This window comes from Melozone crissalis, unplaced genomic scaffold, assembly GCF_028551555.1.
Source record: "Melozone crissalis strain CALT ecotype California unplaced genomic scaffold, PUWL_Pcris_2 ptg000045l_1, whole genome shotgun sequence".
Lineage (NCBI taxonomy): Eukaryota > Metazoa > Chordata > Aves > Passeriformes > Passerellidae > Melozone > Melozone crissalis.
In genome coordinates this window covers 25159092-25180146 of record NW_026535823.1, presented here as the reverse complement: position 1 = coordinate 25180146, position 21055 = coordinate 25159092, and the positions used below count along the sequence as shown (strand labels likewise).

At 42.6% G+C, this 21055-nt stretch overlaps 1 protein-coding gene across 1 annotated transcript in view; it reads left to right on the top strand.

The window, feature by feature from the left end:
• TRABD2B (TraB domain containing 2B) overlaps positions 1–19608 on the top strand; it is a 258853-nt gene extending 239245 nt beyond the window's left edge. The window contains exons 6-7 of the mRNA XM_054286210.1: positions 65–334; positions 19386–19608. Coding sequence (XP_054142185.1) covers positions 65–334; positions 19386–19608 — 493 coding nt within the window. The remainder of the gene's footprint in view (positions 1–64; positions 335–19385) is intronic.
• The last annotated feature ends 1447 nt before the right edge of the window (positions 19609–21055 follow it).

Genomic DNA, 21055 nt, shown 5'->3' with positions numbered 1-21055 from the left:
CTGCTTTCACCTTTGTTTTGGCACTCTTCCTCCTTTACTCATATTTAGATGTTATGTTTTGCAGTTCAAGGACAACAAAGACAAGCCCAGCCTTGGAGGGACTCTCAGTGACCGCCCTGCCCCCTGTCCAGCTTTCTGAGCAGGTCCCACTGGCATCTCCCTCCCTGAAGCCACAGCAGATGGATGAAGAAGACAGCCTGTCTCCTCACCTCCTGCTGCCCGACAGCATCAGCCAGCTGGAGGAGTTTGGCAGGCAGAAGAAATGGCACAAGAAGCAGCACAAGCACCATCGCCAGAGGCAGTTCAATGACCTCTGGGTTCGGATAGAAGACAGGTGAGTCATGACTCTGGTCCCTGTCCTCTTCCTGCTGGCTCCTCACTCAGTGCTCTTTGCAGATCCCAGCTCTTGCTGATTAGACCATAGGGAGGGTCAGACAAAGGCTAACTGGGAGACACAGGGAGTGAGATGATGTTTTTGTAGCCTAATGAAGAGCTAGGAGGAAAATAGGCGTGTTCATAGGCATGTTTGACCAAAAAGTAAAGAGGGAAAAAAGAGTTAGTGCTTAAAATATTTAAAATACATAAAAACAAAGATTTGTCAGATTGAAAAAACAGGAAAAGAACAACAATAGAAAATACTCTGTGCTTGTTGTTTTTCTTCCAATAATTCTTTTCCTATCTGTACCAGCAGTTTTCATCACAAAGGCTTGCCCATTTTCCAACCATACAGAATATTCCTGAGAGTTCTTAAGATTCTGTACAAATTTGACTTTCAACCTTTTAACTGTGTTGTGGGGCTGAAATATTTTAACATCTCAGACTGCACTGAAAATAGCAAACTGAAGCAAAATGAAGTACTTAACTAAATCCTCTATGTGAAGAATGGAGGCAGGCACTTTTCCATGGCTATTCCAATCTTGGTCTGAGGTTAAAAACTCCCATTCAATGTTTGAATAAGAGCCTTCATGTTTGACCAGGGCTTCTCAATGTGTGCTTTTAGGATTCCTGGGCAATTTATTCTCCCACCTCTAAAGCTCCTAGTGCCTTTATGCATACCAAATCATGGGCAGATAAATACCCACAATGTTTATTGATCTTCTAACAAGTAAAAGGAACTAAGTAATATGTTGGGAACTGGCTGCTCACCTACACATATAATAATTGTCTTTGAGCATTACGTATTCCCATTTTCATAGCACCTAAATTCCTTGAAAGTCTCTCAGAGATTTCTCCCTTTGCAAAGAAAAAAAGCTTCACATATTTGTGTTTTCAGATTTTTATTATTATTACTATTATTTTTATTCATTCTTTTTAATGGAGCAGTTACCTCATTTTTTGTAGTTTATCATTTTCTCAGGGTGAATGATGTAAGGGTTGCTATTAAGGTGGTGCATATTAATCTTAATGTAATAAGGCTGTTTCTGAGGTCAGTGCCAGCCTTGTAAGAAGGATTCATGTATTTTCTTTTCAAAGTGTGTGTTCAGTGCTTGGATTCCCTCCACAGAGGACATTTAAGTATGAACTAGGTGACATTTGGTTCCCCATAGCTGATTGCCTCAAATACAAAGGATTTTTCTGTCCTTCTGCCTGGGGGCTGCTGACCTGTGGTGTCCCATGATGTCCCAGCATTTCACAAGGGTCTGTGGTCAAGTTCCCCATGTGTTGTACAAGTGAGGTGTTTAAATAGGTCTGGTGGGAGGCTGGCACTTGGACACAATCTTCCCATCTCTATCCTATCTATCCAGAAAGATAGATATTGGCAGTGGAAATGTGCAGTTGGGAGCTTAAAGTGATACTTATGATTTTTGTGCATTTTGCTGATTTTATTAAAAGTTCTTAGGAAAGGGATTTAAGAGGTAGTTCCAAAGATTAGAGTTAAATTATTTGCTGTGTGCTCCTGTGAGATTTCACCTGAATCAAAGCCTTTTATCCCTCTATTTCCATTTCATAGGGGTGGAGATCGGGGTGAGGAAACACAAGTTTCCGCTCCCACTACGCTGGTGATGAACCAGACACTGTGTGTTGCCTGCCTTGATGAAAGATCCCAGAGAGATATTAGTGGGAGTTCACAGGCCTAGAAATGAGGAAAGGCTGGAAGAAGGGAAGCTTGCCTTAGTGTTTTCAGATGGTTTTAGTGCTTCTGCAGTTCTGGAGTAACTTCTGGTGTTTTCCTGGAAACAAAGCAAAACAAAACACAAAAAATAACAGTTCACTAAATCAGAGACTCACAACCAGCTCTGGTTTTCCCATAAATTGGATGGGGTCTCAACTTTCATAAACCAGCTGCTGCATATTGTGCTTTTGGCAGTTGGGTTTCATCAGCATTAATTGCAAGCTGGACCCTGCACAAAGCAATAAACAGTGAGTTCTCTCCAACTGGTTCCTTTCTGATTGGCAAGAAAAGAGCACAAATGTGTGTCTGTGACCAGACCTTGTATGGTGATCATTTTTGGGAGGAAACAAGCAGGGTGGCGGATCACACAGGCAATAGAGTGTTACCTGTGCAGGAGAGAAATGTGGACTTCTTTGCATTGCCTCAGTGATGTTTCAGCAGTGCGACTTAGCACTCATTTTTGAAGGGTAATTGGTATACTAGGGAGTTCTTGCTCTGGCCTGACCCAAAAATCCATTGTGCATTTGGAGTCCCCCATGTTCTGTGTGGACTGGGGTCTCTGCATTTAGTATTAACTTGAGCTATGGCCCTGTATTTCCAAATGGCTGTTCTTCCAGTTCCCTAACTCGCCAGTTGTCACCTGAAACTTGAATTGCTCACCTTTGAGACAAAGTAGAGGGATTTAGGTCTTTGTTACAGCTTTTGGGGGAAAGCTGCATGAAGCTCATTGTTTCCATGCGAGGTCCCCAGGATTCAGCTGTTGGAGCTGCCTTTCAACCTGAAAAGTCAAAGAGAAATATGCAGGTGGAGGACAAATCCAGGCAAATTTAAACCAGGTTATTGATTCCTGTATGAACCTCATTGAACTGTGAAATGGCTGTGGTTCATACAGCTCTTTTCCAAAGCTTTATTGACCATGGATTAGAGGACTTTATGAGCCATGAATTGCAGGGCTTTTATGGACTACGCATTTCTAGGCGATCTCATACACTTCCATGGAAATCTTAGGGTGTTTTCTTAAGCTACCAACAGAGAAACAAAGGAAATGAACACAGGAGAACAATCTTAAAGGAACATCAAAGGTCTGACTCCAACCTATAAAAGCCAGGAAATCCATAATTAATGGTTCCACTAAGACTTCAGCTCTCACAGTCATTCGGGTCTGATCCAAGGTTATGGCTACAATCTGCAATGGCCTTGTGAAAAATGAGTCATCATTTAATGCTTCACATCATTATTAGTGTTTACTTTCAGTTGTACCTTGGAGATTGTCCTTTTCTTTTTGTTCTGTCTTCACAGCTGAGGCATTTGAGTTGGCACCCCTGGGTGGACAGTGTTTAGATTTGTGTGTTGGAGGCTTAGTACTGCTGTGGAGGATGAGAAAGCTTCTGCTCTGTCTCCTCCCTGTCTTTCACAGAGCTAAGATTTGCTGATCTCCTGGGTAATCGGCTGCACTGAAGGCTATTAAAAAATAAAAAATGCTGATGAAATGTGTGGTTTCCTCTCCCTTCTGCCTCCTTCCCCCAAAATCTAAACAAACTGAAAAAGTCCTGCCTGACTGCAGTTTCTGTTTGAAATGGCTTGTCAAGAATCAAAATTGAATGGAGATTTCAAGTAGCAAGATTTTTTTTCTTCAACGACTTGATTTTGCAGAAATGTGCAGATCTGAAGTCTGTCCTTGGGAGAAAATTTGAACTTAGACAAGACTCAAACCCCGGCTACCTCCCATAGCCAAAATCCAGCTGGGGCAGCAGGGAGGGGAGACAAAACCCTCAGGCTGCAAGGCTGAAGTTTGGCATACAGAGTATCATTGTTTCTCTTGACACTGTGTTAGCTGGGCTTCCCCATGTAATATAAATTATTAATTACAGATCATTCACTGGCTTTTCATGGTGAGATGCTCAGTTAATTGAAAGAATAGAGAAATGCCTGTGAGGTTTCAGAGTGGTCAGTGAAGGGCAGGTCAGGATTGCACCTTTGCTGTAGCAGGCAAATGGTTCAAGGCTGCCAACAAAACCAGTCCAGGAGAACAGAGAACCTCTCCCAGCTGCTGGGGGGGGTTATCCTGGGACCTAAGGCAAGGAGGGAGGAAAACTCCTGGGAAAAAGGAGGGAGGAGAGTTATTAACTGGGAGGGCGTTATGGGAGGGGTGCGGTTTGGAAGGAGCAATGGCAGCTAGGGGATGTGAAAGAGAGAAGTACAGTGGTGGGAAGAAAAAAAAGTAGAAAGGATGTAATGGGCAAGTTAATTCTCACTGTCCAGGAAGAGATCTGGGTGAAGGTGGTGTTTGGAAAGACACTAAGGACACACACACTTCAACAGGAAAGAAATTAAGGGCAAAGAATTGTCCTCAGAGGAGGAAAAAAAAAAAAATCTTGTCCCAGATGTAAGCTTAGCCCTGCAAAAGCTACCATTAGTGGGAAATTAAATGAATTCTCCCTGTAAGTAGAAATGGCAGCTCTCTGATAGCCCAGTGCAGACTGTTCAACCCCAGATGAATGCAATAACATCACAAATATCAATTCATTTTGGAAGAAGCAGTTGGTTTAAGGGGAAAAAATGTATAGCAGTGATGGATGAAGGGAGACAATATGTAATAAACTATACTGAGTTTGCCTGTACAGAGTGAACCTTATCAGTTTGGATGGAATTTAAGCACTTAGCCTGTTATCCTTTCTTTCAAGACAATGCAGTGATGGAAAACAGAACTCTGTCAACTCAGACAAACTTTTAATTCCACTTAACTGCATCTGAAAGGTAAATTTCAGTAAATTAATCCAAATTGCTTCCTTTTCACAACACATGGTGCTGAAATACAGTACTTAACTTCATTAAAGAAAAGACTGCTTTTATTTAGAGGAGACCTAGACACCTTTGAAGTCTAACAGGTAAATTATGGTCAGATGATTTCCCTCCATATGGTAGCTTTGAGCTTGAAATTTCCATCACTGGGGCCTTGTTTGTTTAAATTACCCTGTCTGCCTCCCTGGTCAGGACACTGCTCGGGGAATGCCTCCTGATGCTCATGGGGAGGGGGATCACTGCTCCTCCAGCCTGTGCAGCCAAGGAAGCAGTGTCACCTTTGCATTTATTTGCCCTGTGTTCAACCAGGGATGAGAACACAGCTTCAGGACTTCTCTATCTCGCAGGGCATGGCATGCAGATATCTGCAGTCAGCAGAAGAACTTCAGGGTTTGTCAGTTTGGGTGCAAGAGCTTTCTGTGATATGGAGTGGTCCCAAAATACTTCCTGGGCAAATGCTCTCTCCTGGTTCCTTTGTGGAAGGTGAACCTTTATATCTTGAACTGGCCTAAATTCTGCTCTTAGTTTGCCCAATTTTTTTGAACCCTGGTGGATATACAGTGTCCAGAAAAAGACATTTTGGGCAATTCAGCAGTGCATCAGTTGGTCTTTCTTCCTCCCAGCCCTGCCTACCACTCTCAGACATGCCATCTTGCTTCTGTGAAGGCATCCTCTGCTCCTGCTGAACAGAGGGCCAAGTGTAGGGAACACAGCATGTTCCCCTCTGCAGCTTTTCCCTGTTTCCATTTGATCCCCCTTCAAGGTGAGCAGATGGCTCAATGCCTCCTTTAACAAGCACTGGCTCTGGCGGTTCTGTCATCATGCCCTTTGCACAGCCCCAAGTGCACGAGCCCTCCAGTGAAAGTAAAACAGGAGCATGGTGTAACTCAGTGCAGTAACAACAAGAGGTAAATCTCCCGACTGTAACAAATGATATGGTGATGACATATCCTCCCTCCCTGGATGGTTTTTATTGAGGCTTCTTGGATTATCAGGTTGGTCAGAGTGCACAGAATATATTAATTAAAGCTGTGAAACCTGGCCTCAGCACACAGCTCTCTAATGCATCTCAGTAACGACGGGAAGTCCTGACATTCATGTCCAAACCTGTAGCATCTCTGTGCTAATAGACCTTCCCTGTCAGCTGGCCGTGACTGATAACTTCTTTCCCCTTGTAAAGTCAAAGAGTTAATTTGTTATCATCCAGATGGGGCTGAAAAGATGTGCAGCCTCACTTTTACCTGCTAAACACATGAAAAGATCCATGTGCTTTACTTTGTTCTGTTGTTCTTAATAATGTGCTGCCACTGTGGGATGACACAAACACAGATGAAATTAGAGAAAAACAAGCAAAAGTCTTACATGTTTACTTTCACTATTACTTAAGTGTCTCAGCTTCAGTATGACCAATTCATATGAAGCAGTATGCAAATGGTGTTTTAATGAAAGCTATAAATACCTGAAAGTAAAATCATTAAAGAACACAGAAGTCTTTTGGAAACATAATTTGTGTATAGATTTCAGTTTTGTTTCATTAAACTAAATTCTCTATTGGTAATGCATTAGGTATTTTATTTTAGTGAAATTTAAATCCATCATGAATATTAAATCCATATTTCTGAAGGCGAACGAGTAACAAAATTGGAGCACACAAGTTAGGATTTTTGAACAATGAGGTATTTTTCAGCAATGGCTATCCAAGAGCACTTTCTGTTCTTTCCTCCTCAATGCTGATTAAGATTTAAAATACAATGCAAGATGTTTTATGGAGCCCATGAAGAGCTTTCTTTTCCTTTCTTGTTTTCTACTTCTCATTTGAGCTGTGTTGAGTAAAGACAGTCTATAATATCTATTTATATCTGATCCAGCTTGATGTATTTCTGACTGGGGCTGGACACAGCCCTACAAGTGCTAACTTTGTTAAATTGCCTAAGATCTGTCTGATGCAGCACAAACAAAATGTTTTCTTAGGATTTCTTAAGATTCAAGAAGCAGCAGTGGCTGAGTTTAGATGATCTCTTCCTCTGTGATCCCCCCTTGTTGTACTGTTTCTCAGCCAGTGCAGCCTCGTTTCCTCATCCACTGCCAGGACTTCTACCCCCTGTTATCTTTTCAGTTCCATCTTGCTCCATTTCCTGCTTAAATATTCTCTTTCTCCAGTGCTCTTTCTACCTGCCATTTTTAAACTCTGGCTGCACATGCTTGTATGGGCCCTGAAGAAAGGATTAGGAAGGGACCCCTCCTGCATCTCCATCTGCTGCACTCACCTCCACCTCTGAGCTCGCTTTGCAGGAGGCTGTGATCACACAAACACTGCACTTTGCTCTTCAGTCCATCCATGCCAAGTAAAGTGGGGTATTTTGGAGCCTGCAGCCTTCAGCAGAATCTCTGAGATGGGGACATGTGTTGCTTGCATCTCATATATCCTTGTCACCTGTCATTAATGCAGACTGCAGGAAGTGGGAGGCAGAGCTAGACATCCTCTCCTTCAATTTGTGACCAGGAGGTGCATCTCCTCCACATTACTTCATCTTTGTTTTTCCTACCATTTTCATATAGGTGTATGTGTGTCCAGCTGTACTGCAGACTGGACAGACAGCATGGAATCCATTCTTTGCTAAATTCATGGATATCATAAAGCAATCTAGGCTCTTTCTGCTGATGCTTTCCCTTCTCTTGACAACTTGGCAGCCTTGTGGGCAGCCTCTGTGGCAGTGGCCAGTGCCAAGAACGTTGGGGTGAACCGTGGTCGAGACACCTACAATAATAAGTCATTAGCAAAACCTTTATGCTTATGTATTGGATCAGTTTTATATTTCTCATTTGGCACTAAGCTGAAGAAAAGGTGCCTGTGGTTATAAATGTAGGATCACATTTCTTTTACCTGTAGTTTGTTTTAATGTTAGTATTGAGCTACTGTGGTCAAATAGGTTAGACTTTGTTTAAAGTCTTGAGATTCCCATTCACAACTACTCATAAAAACAAGGCTTCAGGATTAGATTTGTAGTACAAAGTGTCTCCTGTAGAGCAAGGCAGAAAAGGAGCTAATTTCACTGGAAGAGTTAACACTAAGTGAGTTTGACTGTATTCTGTGTTAGTGCAAGGCTTTTCCCCCAGCTATTTTTAGCCTGTTCCAGCAGTGTGTGTCCCACTGTGGTCTGCTATGCATGAGCTTTGCTGTGAGGTTTGCAAACACTTGTATTTCTGTGTTGTGAGAACAGAGCATGTGTGTGTTATTGGAGCATGTGTTCTGAAAGGAAGGGCAGGCCATGCATGTGATCCATGCACATTTCTGTTGTTGCCTGTGAATAACCATGTACAGCAAATGGGCTCTGGAAGAAAGCTTGTTAGCAGATGTCATCATGGCCCTTCCAATTTATAAATATCAGCCTTGACATTTATATTTTCCATGTCCAGAGCTTTCACTAGCCAGATGTTCTGAGCATTGGCTTCTTGGAGTCTTTAACAATGACTCCTCATGGCATATTATCTATTGCACACACATACACACAAATAAAAGTGATCTGGCTCTTATCAAACAGATAACATGGGAAAATGCACTCAGTACCCTCAGGTAATTCCTCTAAACCTGAGCTGCATTTTAACACAGCTCTACAAAACTCTACATATTCACTCAGCTGAAAAATAAGTTGTCTGATTTAACAGGCAGAGAAAATTCAATACCCAGTAGCACATTTACCCTGCAGTTTAGGGTGGGTGAGGAGTGTGGTTTGTGTTAACTCAAGGCTGACTGCAGTTGCAGACACTAAAAAGTGCTGAATGGGCTCGTGCCCAGGCTGAGTTGGATTCCTCAAACACATGAATGGGTAGTAAAGCACCTGCACTCCCTGTATTGCAATTCTGGATACAGAGGTTTTACCTCTGGCAAGGGAAGAAAATGCCAGAATAAACCTGCTCAAACGCCACAACCCCAATTTGGAATTTTTTTATTTGAGTGCCCTGCATATCTAGCAGTATCTAAGCCGTGAAAATTGCAAATCTGCTGTTCCTCTTAGAAAAGTAATATAAAATACAAAAAATTCATCTTCCAGTGAGTTACTGTAAAGAAAGAGAAATGTCTTTAAAATTCAGTGGAATTTGATGTCTTTAAAATTCAGTGTTGTGTGCAAACACACAACACTGTCAGTGCTAGCCCAGAGGAAAAAGGTAAGGGATATGGGATTTATTTCTAATTCTGCTATTCCCCTTCTGACTAGTGAATTTCATGGCCTGGAAAATGAAGTGAGGAAAAGTATGACAGGAGTAAGGCCACATTACTGTTGTGGTGGGCAGCTGCTTTGTAGGAGGGGTTTAACCACAGTTATATTGTGGTATCTAATAAGACAGCTTCATTGTGGAGTGAATCAGGAGGAAATTGGATTCCCTTACACTCCCAGGACCGTGGGGTGCACTGCAGGCTGGAAACCCAGCAGGATCCCAAAGGGCAGCTTTGGTCTAAGTCCAGTTACTCACTGGGATGAAGGAGAAGTAGGATTTATTTGAATTCATATGGTTTCAATGCTGTAAAAGCCGGGTTCCTGCAATTATGAAAATGCCAGGCCAAATTCAGATTTCACTCAGATCCTTTTCACAATTCCTGAATAACTTAACTGAACAAAGTGAGCTTTATACCTGGGGCCTGAGCCCAGGCTGAGGGAGCCAAGTTTAGTGCCTGGGAGCTGCTGGGTGCCAGGGATGCCTCATGTGGCAGCACCATGGAGAGACATGCTGCACACCACGCTCTCGGAAGCTCAGATCTGCAGAGACACCTCAGAGTCTGGGCTATGACACCTGGCTGGGAGGGGTTTTCAGTCCTTCCAGCCCTACAGACCAGCAAGCAGCTTTTTACAAGCCACTGATGGCATCTCCAGGCTTTCAGAGGGTTTGGAAGTGCTTGAGGAGAAGGGGTTTGTGCTGTGACTGCTGTCACCGTATTTGCTTTGCCAGCAGCAGGAGGAACCCAAACCTTGTGGCCAATGCAGCACTTCAATGTGCCTGCTAGATGTGCTCTGTGAACCTTTTTTTTATTTTATATGTGAGTCTATTGGCAAGAAAAAGAGGCCAGTGCTTCTATTCAGGGGTACAAGCTCGAATTCGATAGTGCTCCAAATCACAGGTTCAAAGATCTGACCCAACCTTAATTATTCTCACTAAGAGAGACACTGGAAAAATACAAGCAGAGAGCAAGTAAATGAGCCCAGTGAATTAGAAAGAAAAATGTGATACAGACTAAGCAAAGAGAAAAACTATTATGTAGAGATGGAAAAAAGAATGGGGAGAAGGAAAAAGAAAATTAAAATCAAGTGGAAAAATGCAGTATATTGGACATCCATTTAAGCTGGTTTATATTTTGGTTGTTCATTCTGTTCCTTAATACATTGCACAGACATCTCTATAGCTGAAATAATTTTATCTTAGAGAACAGTCTCCGAGAAAATACTTAATTTGACAGGATGTGTTAGGTATTTCCCCACTACCACCTATTCTAAATCATTTTAAAATCTGGAGGGAAAAGTCGATATCTTTTACAGTGTTTAACAAAAAAGTGACAGGGTCAAGTATATACATCTCTATGAATGTATGTGTTCCCCAAGCACATCTAAACATGCATGGTTAATTCTGTGCATCTGCAAAAAATATCTGAGCCATAGGGCCCACACAATGCCAAACAAACACTTGAGTACACAGAGGAAAGGGCAGAGCAAGTCATTCTGGTTCTAATTAATTGAAAAGCTGAGCCCGAGATGTAAAATATGGATTACAGTTTTGACCACCCCAAAAATATAAATTCTTTTGCATGTGAGGCTGTATTGGTGAGAGCAGGCAGTTTGCAAAATACAGACAAAAAACAGATATTCTGCTCATGCTTGGGATTTGGTTCAAAACCACCTGGTTGTAGCTCCATCAAATTAACTCCTTATGCATTGTGTATCAACAGGTTGCCTAAAAATCTTCACTGGCAGAGTTTTTCCAATGCTAAGCCCATCTGTGTTTGTGCCCTTGATGTTCTTGCTTACTTTGGCTGCAATAATGCAGTCATTATCTGTCCAAGGAGCAGTGGAACAATGGTTATTTGAGCTGTGATGATGAGTGCCTTAATCACACACACAAATCAGGTACACAGCCAGATGTGTGCAGTGGGTGGGGGTGAGTTTGGGGATGGTTTGGAGCCCACATCCCTATTTAGACTATGGTGAGCACATCCTGGCTCAGATGTCAGTGCAGAACTAGTGGAACAAAGGGCTCTGAGCTATCCCCTCTTAGCAAGGGCCTGGGTAAAACTGGGATGCATTATCCCAGCTCTGTGATTGCCTCATCCCACTGCAGAATCACAGGGGATATTCCTAGGATATTAGAGAATCATCAAAGCATTTCTTAGAAGGGCAAAGGAAAGAGCTAATGTTGTCATCTCCTGTCTCAGGACCACCCAGACACTACTACAAATCATGGATCTTCAGCTACAGTATCTTGAATACTCTTCACTGGGATTTTAAAGAATTTCATTTCTTTTTTTGCCTCTTTTTTTTTTTTTTTTAAGGATGACATGTAGTTTCCTGATGGGCTGGTTTTAATAAGGTCAAAATCTTTGTTGTTGCCATATCAGAGAGGAATATAACATCTTTTAGTCATTAGATGGGAATGGGGTAATTACTCAGAGGGTGTGCTTCAAAGGTTATTGGTTTTTACAACATTCTGTGTTTTTACACCATTCTGCAGTTGTCTGGAAAGGAGCAGCAGGCCTGATTCTGCCACAGCCACAGGTGTGGGTGCAGGATCTGTATTCACTGGATTTTCCTAAAGGACTTTGGGGCAGGACATTGAGAAGGGCCATGCACAGTCTCCTCTGGGGGTGGGGAAGGCTAAATCTGACCGTGAGGTGTAGGAATCCTTCCCACAAACTGGAAGTTCACCTCAGAAAAGGGCCCTTGGGCTGTGCTGGAGTTGTTTCTCACCTGCTCATTCCCTGCCTGCTGGATGCATTCCCCTGTCCACTGTGTTCCCCAGCCCTCAGGCTGCACTGCTGTGACAGCAAGCTCCCCTTTCCCTGTCTCAGATGCAGCAGTCCCCACTGCCCCATCCACCCCCGTCCCCTCCCATCCCTGTCCCCTTCTCTGGCCCCACAGCAGATGATCCACTTTGCCTTAACGATGTGACCCACCTGTGGCTTTAGGATGCCCTTGCTCAGCCTCACTGCAGGTCAGTGTCTCTCCAGGGCTGAATTTGTCATCACAGAGATGTTTTGCAGGTGGCCTGAGCCATTGGGACCTGCAAATCAGAGCGAGAGCCTGCAAAACACTTCAGGTTGTGTTAATGCTGGTGGTGTCACACCAACGCTCCGAGGTCCTGACTCAGAGCAGAGCCAGGGGAGTCGTAGCACTAAAGTGATTTAACGAGGTTTTGATGGCTCCTCAGTGGGTGACTCAGGGATAAAAACCAAATCTTCTGGCTTCCAGCCCACAGCCCATGCTGAGAGGGGCCCAAAACTGCACCAGAGGAACCTAAGCTGCATCTCAGCATTGAGCCTCCTCCTGCTTACACCATCATGGCCCCCCTGGAGCCCCTGATCTGAGTGAGCCACCTTTTCCTCCTTTGTGTCAAACTCCAGAGCCAAGATCCCATGGAAGGGACAGCAGCTGCAGCCCTGCTCTGCCTGGTGTTGGGCAGCTGTGCAGGACTGCAGAGGGGAGCTGTGTCCCACCAGCAGCTGCTTTTTGCACTGCAGAATCAGCAGTTTTCCTCTTCCCCACCCTGCTGTCCTGACCCGATTTGGGAACCCATCCCTACCATTCAGGGCCCCCAGTGGGGCCAGAGCTTGGCTGGGATTCAGGAGACCTGAATTCCAGAGACAGAGATCTTTAGAAGCAGCTCATCTGAACAACCTTGGAGGCATGTCTTTGTGAGGAAAGGGTTGTCCTCTGAAGAAGTCTTGTTCCCTATAAACTGTAGCAGGAATACAGCTGAATAGCTTTGGTTATAAGCCTGCATGGCATAGCCACAATTAAGGCCACCTTTTAAATCCTACTAAAGGCCAGTCAGCTGAAGGACTGCCTGTGGTTCTCTTTATGGCACATTTAAGTATTCCATCCTTGTGTGCAGTGTCCTGCTCCCCAGCTGCATTTCAGTACCTGGTGACAGAGTGGTTCATGATCGTGGCATGCTGCTCACAGCTTTCAGAGCCACTGCCTGGTGAAAATTTTGCTTCCTTTTCCATCTTTTCCCCTGGTATCCTGTTCTTTCTCCTTGAGATGAGCCATGGCAGATGTCCTGACAAGCAGAGGTGAGGGATTAGTCCTCTGCCAGGGTATTTGCTCTGCCCTTTGCCTCTGCACAGGAGGAAGGCTCACAGTGCCCACTTCAACAGGGGGAATTGGTCAGTGTCAGTCTCCAGAGGAGACAGAGCACTGAAAAAAGGCAGGATCAGACCTTGACACTGCTCTCAGATGGAGATGGTTCCCATTTGAGTCTCATTGGGAGAGCCCAGATGCACAGTGAAGGGCTGTGGAAATGCTCCTGGTGCTGTTGCTGACCCCTCTGTCCATCACGTGCCTGAGGCTGTGCTGCTCACAGGGAGGCTGGGTGCTTGCACTGTGGGACATGGCCAGAGATCCAGGCTCCCAGTGACCCTGGGGCAACCAAAAAATAGCAGGGAGAAGGCTCTTCTTTGGCTCCTGCCAGATCTTCTCTGCTGGCCCCACACCAGTGTGTGATAGTGCTTACTCACTTAGCTAAGGCAGTTTACTACACTACTGCAAATAAGCAGTGGCCTCCTCTGGACCAAAAACTGGATTCCCTAATCAGATCCAGGTTGGATTACTATTTTTTTTTAAATGAACTGAACCTTGTGAAAGCATAAGCCTCTTGGCCTTGGTCCCACAAAGAGCTTTAGGATGTGCTGAGTTGTAAGTATGTGAATACTAGTGCTGGAAGCTCTGGTATTTGCGTGCTCACAGTCCTGCTCATCTGGGACCACAGGGCTCAGCATCCTGCAGGATTTATCCCTCAGGCTGCAAGAACAGTGTCTGTAAGGAAGGTAATGATGAAGAGAAAGATGGGGGGAACAGAGCATGTGTTGATCTAAAGAATCCCTTCCAGAAACACATGAAATAATAATATGAACATTTTGGAAGATGGGGATTTCATGTTCCTTTTAAAAGGCTACTCTAGTTGTCTTCAAAGTTAAGTCCTTGTGACATTTTTCTAGTGATTTTTTTACTCCCCAACATACTCTTGTTAACTCTTGGTTGAGCACTATTCTTTTTCTTCAAATGTATGGTCAGACTTCTTGCCAGCCAGCTCATTTACAGACTGCAGCGGGTTGGTCCCAGCACTTTAAGCAGATGTATTTTTCAAATCTTGATGAATAAATTTTGGTGACATAAAGAGGCCTGCTTAGTTCCAAGAATAATTGTCTTCACTTGCAGAACATTATTTCTGATCACCAGAAAAATAATGTGATCAGTCCTTTCACATCTGTTCATTAAATAAAAAGGGGGAAAAAAAAGTATGGCAAATTTCGTTTGAAAAGAAACAGGAAGCATATGCTTAATATCACTTAAGAAAACCCCTAGCCATCATAAGGTTAACATCAAATCACAAATGCAAAACAGTCATTATTGTATTTACTCAAAAATTTTCTTTCACTTTACTAGCTTTTTAGGTTTTCAATTGAAGCATGCGTTTTTCAGGTTTCAATCTAGCTTCTTTCATCAGATGCTATTGTAAGAAAGGCTGGCTGAGTCAACATTTGCTTACATTTATTAAAAATAGTTGTCTTGTGTTTACATAGCTCCTTTGATCCAGAAAAATCCCCAAACACTCTGTAAGTTATACTTGAAAGGGTAATTTCCTCCACCCTGAACAGAACCACGTTGGGCCCAAGGCATGGCAGCAGATTAGGAATGGATAGAAATATCACAATAATTGGGTTGGTTCTCACCCCCTCAGAGAACCAGCAGTTTTCCATGAGCTTCAGAACAGTTCCTGGGACCATAATGGTGGTTTGGACTTAGGGGGCAAAAAGCAGTGCCAATACTGTCTGTCCTCTTGAGGATTGCCTGTTTTTCATGCACTTGGCAGATTTAGAGGCAGTGGTACCTACTGCACCAAGCACAGGGCTGGTGGGATCTCACCCAGGCCTACTGTTTCCAGTTTGCAGCATCTCATTCCAGAGAAGACATGGATCAGAGCCAGGGAAGAGCAGAGGAGAAGATAGAGGGAAAGCACTTGAGGACTTGTAAAGAAAGGTGAAGGGAATTGTTTGTTTAAAAAAGAGAAGGCTGAGGTGAAACATGATTAAATTTTCAAAGTATGTGAAAGGCTGCTGAGAGGAGAAAAGGAATAAACCTGTCCTGGAGAACAGGACAAGCCATGGCCTCACACTGTGGCAAGGGAGATTTGGTCAAACATTAGGCAGTAATTCTGGGCATCAGAAATGGGGAAATGCTGGAATGGATGGCTGGACAGACTCTGGAATTGTATCATTATCACTGTTTTTTTGAGACTGGATGACACAAATGTCAGGAGGGGTTTAGATCTTATTCCTGTGTCTGGGGCAGATGGGCCAGAAAGACTCTCCTGGTCCTGACCTGTGTCCTTCTGCTGTGGTCAGATGAACCCTGTTAACATGGATTAACCAAGTCATGCTAAAAATTAGTTTGTGAGCTCCCTTCAAAGTCCTCACAAGACAAACCAGAGAGGAAATTCAATGTGTTGCTGGTGTGTTTCTTTTATTTTTCAGCTTTAAAATGCTCCCAAACCATCAAGGTGCTTCAGCACACCCCCGCTTGGAGGACTTGAATAATGTAATTGCATTCAGTGGAATCTGTGGACAAAGCATGTGCCTGAGGCCCCATTTTTGGGGAAAGTTTTACACATTCTAATGATAGTAAGACAATGTATGAGTAATGCACTGATTTGAAAAACTGCCCTATTATCTGATCAAAAGAACAAGCTCATGAATATGATACCGCAGGTCATTTGGCTAAAACCTACCTGGAGTCTTCCAAATCTTTAAAACAATCCCATACACAGAAGCAAAAAAGAGAGGTATGAACAGCAGAGCCAGTGGTTGCCTGTTAACCACAGATCATGTGGAATGTTTTATTAAAGATATTTTATCAGACATACAAGGCTGAAATACAGAATATTCTGGTCTGGCAAGAGAAGACGTGATAATAATTTAGATTATTATCCCACAGATCTCTGATTCATTTTTATTATTCTCTATGTTCATTTCAGGAACGCTCAGATGCTCCCCAAGGAAGGTTTCTGGTTGAGTTCAGGGAACTCTGCTTCAACCTTAGGGAATGTCCGAGGGTCACTGAGATCCTACATGCACATGCAAACCTGCTCAGAGGGAGTTTGCAGAAGTCATCTCCTGACACCAGGGCCACCCCTAAGATCAGGTTATAATCCAACCTGGCTGTCCAGGGCCCCTCTGTAATGCCTAGGAAGTGAAAAACCTTGAGCAAGAGTAAGATTCCCCTTAGAGACCTGCACTGCAGTGGGGTGGACCAGCTTCTGGAAAGATTTCTCTCCCCATTCACTACAGAAACAGCCTAGTTAAAAACTGGGACCAGAGGTTTTACAAGGACTTATGGCATTTGGTAAAAGGCATAATTCTCTTTAAATATCTCTGAACAACCTTGGCAGTTAGCTAAAAGTACATTAAGAAAATGTTTTTTATGGATAAGTTGTGATTCATTTGCTATTAGCAAATGCTTTGTAGACGTTAGTGGAAACACACTGTTCTTCTCTTATAGAGCACTCAAGGAGTTTTTGAAAACAAACAACCCCACCTAACAGTATTTATCTTAACAAGAATGCTTTTATACAAATGTAATGTCTTGAAAACAGAAAATAACCTCATTAACTAAGAAGTGGTCAACAATTCTCAGGTCCTTGAATAAGGGAGAAAAGAAAATCAACAAAAACCAAGCGATCAACAACAACAAAAAACCATCAACCCCCCACAAAACAAAATCTAAACACTTATGGAAGTTGACTAGAATGCAGAATCATACAGAGACATAAAATGTTGATTTAAGGGAATCCCTTAGATGTAGCTGGCTTATGAGTGGGCTTGTGATGCTTTTGCAGGTTCCCTGGCCAACCTGTGTGCACAGAACATCCCTGAGGAGTAGAAAGTTTGTGCAAGGGAAACTTTAATCTTACTGGAGAATCAAGCCCATAAAAAGTGTCGAGCGCAGGATACACCCAAACTGGAAGTCAGAATGGCATTTTGATGATTGTTTTAAAATAAAAATTTAAATTTAATTAATATCAGACCCTCCTTGTAGTTCAGAATTTAATTTAGGGCAAAATTTTGTAGTTCTGTAACGTGGCAATCAGTACCAAAAGATGAGGACAAACACCTACCCGTGCTTACCTTAGGGAAATCAGGTAAAGGGGAAAAACCCGAGTTGTGATCCGACTGTCAGTGCTGCCAGACCTGTGCACCACATCATCACTCAGCAGGATAAATGAGAGCTGGATCAGAAATTGAAGCTTGTCTGCATTTGTGTTGGATTACCCAGAGTGTGCAGTACCTCTTTTTGTCAGAAGTTTGCTTTAATGGTGCTTTGTGTTCACTGTGGGAATGATGTTACTTATGTTACAGGAGCTTGGCCACACAGTTCCTAATCCAGTGCCATTCCTGCCAGGCAGATTGGAAACAGCAGCATTAGTTTATGGCAGATCAGCTCTTTGTGTTAAGTGACTGCAGCAATTCTGATGCAATATAGCAGAAACTCTAAAGCTGGGTGTCTTATATCATCACTTCAAGACATAAACCAACCACTCACCACGGGAATTCAGAGAACTTTCTCCAGCAAGCCTTGATTGCAGAGTTCTCTGTTCACAGCAGTTTATTGCTCTGGAACAAGCACTGCTCCTCAGTGTCAGAATCCTGATACTGGTTAGATGGATTATCTGCTCCCATGAAGCAATTCCTGTCTTTAATTGAAGACTGCCTTCTCTTTTTACTCTAATTCATTGCACATTAGTTAAGTTCACTTCTAGCTGCTGAACCACTGTCCCACCCAGAAGCTGTGGTGACAGTATAAAGGATGAGGGAAGAAATGAAGTGACTTCTCCCAAAACTCAGGGTGAAGTGTAATGTGCAGGGATTGTCCATGGCATTTGATGTTGACCTCTTCAGGGTGGGCTCTGATCTCCTCAGTTTGTGATTGACTCAGCACATTTGAAGCATCTCAGCTAAAATCTATTATAGTATTGCTTAGACAGAGAAAGACAAAAGCCTTTAGTCCTTCTAAATTCTGTTTCTGTGCAGGAATCTGAAGTAAGATGTTATTCCTTTCATCTGATATTATGCAAGACACAACCTTTTCCTTCCAAGGTCAAGATCCTGGATACTGTAGCTAAATATTTATAGGACTGCATAACTTCTTACCCCATTAAGAATTATATGAAGGTCATTTTCAGTGCCTCCAAATCCCCTTTATGCAAGATTTAGAGAATCTACAGGTATTAGTGTCACATCTTTTTTTTCAGGGGCCCTTGCCATTTTTCTCCTCACTTCTCAGCAGAATGTTTTGGGTTTAAGTCCAAAATCCACCCTGTGCAGTTTGCATGCTTGGTTGTGCTGCTCCCTGACAACTGGTGGATTATGGATCTTCCAGTAATGAATGCAATGGGGGCATTTTATGAAATGGAGATTACAGCCTAAACTTCCAAATCAATCATAAATGGACCTTTCTGACCTCCAGTGTCATGGGAGTCATGATGAATTCCAACCTGCAAATTCAAATCAAAGCACTAACTCAAGCTACAATCAATAAGCAATCACACTGCTATTGAGGCAAATCCACAGTCAGGGAAACCTAACAGCAACTGAGTCTGGTTTTGGCTTTGTGATTTGATCCAAAATGGCTTAAAGCCAGGAAAAGAAATGAACCTGCTCACGCTCCCATGCTCAAGGTTATCAGTTGTGTAAGGGGATCCTGGGAAGTTCTTTAAGGCTTGTGAAACAGGGAAGGAATGTATTCTGGACCCTCCTGGTCACTCAGTATGTGCTCCATGGTGAGTAAGACATGTCACTGAGACATGGCAAATGTTCAGACCTTTGGTGGGAATAAAGGACATAAGAATCAGGTCATCCTGGGTCAGCATGAGGATACGTTTAGCACCATTTCTGATGCTGAACAGTAATGGATGCTTAAAAATGGAGAGCAGTATGTGAGATACATTAAGAGCAGTCCCTCCTCTGACTGTATTTTGTCAGCAGCCAGAAGCTGAGGGACATCCTGGATCAGAGCTGTTTCCACATCATCACAGTTATCAGTCTCTGGCTCTCTCTTTGGTGTCTAATGTGTACATAAAATAATAACAATGATAATGATAATGATAATGGTAATAATTGGAATTGACATTCTGGTTGCTACCACTTGGGATGACAGTTCACAAAGTAAAGTTCTCCTGTTTAATTTCCTTCTCTTGTGTTTTCTTCCAGCACCACCACATTGCCTTCCTACATCAGGATAACCAATGGCTACATCACAGTCAAGCCTCCCATCTGGATTTCCAACCAGCTGGATCAGAGGCCGCGTCCCCAGCGCCCATCCCAGCCCCAGCCCACGAGCTCAGCCCCAGCCAGCCTCTCCTGGCCATCAGTAACAGTTCCTCTCTGCATGGCCATAGCTTCCTTTCTCCTGAGCCTACTGCAGCCCTCCTGACCACATTATATCACATGCAATCCCTTGGAATAGAGAGATAATTTATGAACAAATTGGAGTTTAAGACAACAGTTACAAGCTGGACCTTCTCAGTGACTCAGTAGTGCCTTCTAGCTGATTTTGTCTCTTTGCCCAGATACATTTTGAAACTCTAAAGCTTTATTGTAACACTGACTTACATCTTCTTTTTGTAGAAGGATCTTTATTTCCCATAGTGCTATGGGGTTTTGTAAAATATACATGTTCATATAAAGAAAAAAAAAAGAAAAAGAAAAATGTATTTATTCAACTGGTAAACTTATTTTTCTTGTTGTATATGTTAATAACATCCCTATTAATCAGTAGCGATGGTGAAACAGATAAATTAATATTTTCTATATGTTTTCTGACAACTCTGCAAATGTCTGAACTGACACCAAATGAATGCTTTCTTTGTTTCTTTAACCATTACATTTTACAGCAACTGTCCAATAAGTACATTTCTGCTGAACTTCTTTATTTTACTTCTTTTATCTCATTAGCATATCTTACACTGAATAAAGCAGATTCTGCTCTCTGGGGCCTTTGCCCTTTAGAAAAATAAGTCCATTCTTAACTCGTTAGCTGCCACAGTCTAAAATACCAGTTATTTTTACATGACACAGTAAGTCATTATTCAGGATAATCCTCTACATTCCCCCTGTTTTCTTTAACTAAACTATTTAACTTCTTCAGAAATTACCAGTTTCCTTCTTTGCCCTGAAATTAATTCACCAGCTAACACATATTAAAACACCCTTTTCTTAATAAAAAATTGCTTTCAAAGTCTGGAATAATCCTACTTGGAATTATTTTCTTCTCTCCCTCATTTTATATAAATATAAGCCTACAACTTTCTTGAGCAGAAATGAGAAGAGAGCTTGGCCTGTCTATGGGTTATAAAGATGTAGTGCCCTGTTAATCTATAGAACTCCTTTGTACCAGTTGTATTCATGCCCATGGACAACCTGGAGGCAAAAAACATCTACAAATTCCTCTTTCTCTTGCTACCATGAGCTGATAGAGCTGATATCTCTGTGCTGAAATAATTATGTCTTGTCCAAAATCTGCTCAACATCACAGGAACCAAACTAAACCCCCATGTTATGGAGACATGCAGAACATTCTTCCATTTTTAAACTATGGTACCTGACTTAGATGGAAAAGTTACAACACCTTACCCTCACTGAAAAATGTGCTCCCTCTCCAAACAGCTGTTGTTGAGGGATGAGATTTACAACATCTATGTGGAAAAAAACTCAGTGCCATCTTAAAAATTATTATGTTTAAAAACATAATAATTATGTTTATGTAGATGTTTTTTCACTATCAAAACGTGATGAAAAATCTCTGGATACAAGAGTTTATAAAATGAGTTTTGGTTGAAATTGTGGGGTTTTTTTCCTAAGTCATCTACAAACAAAAAATC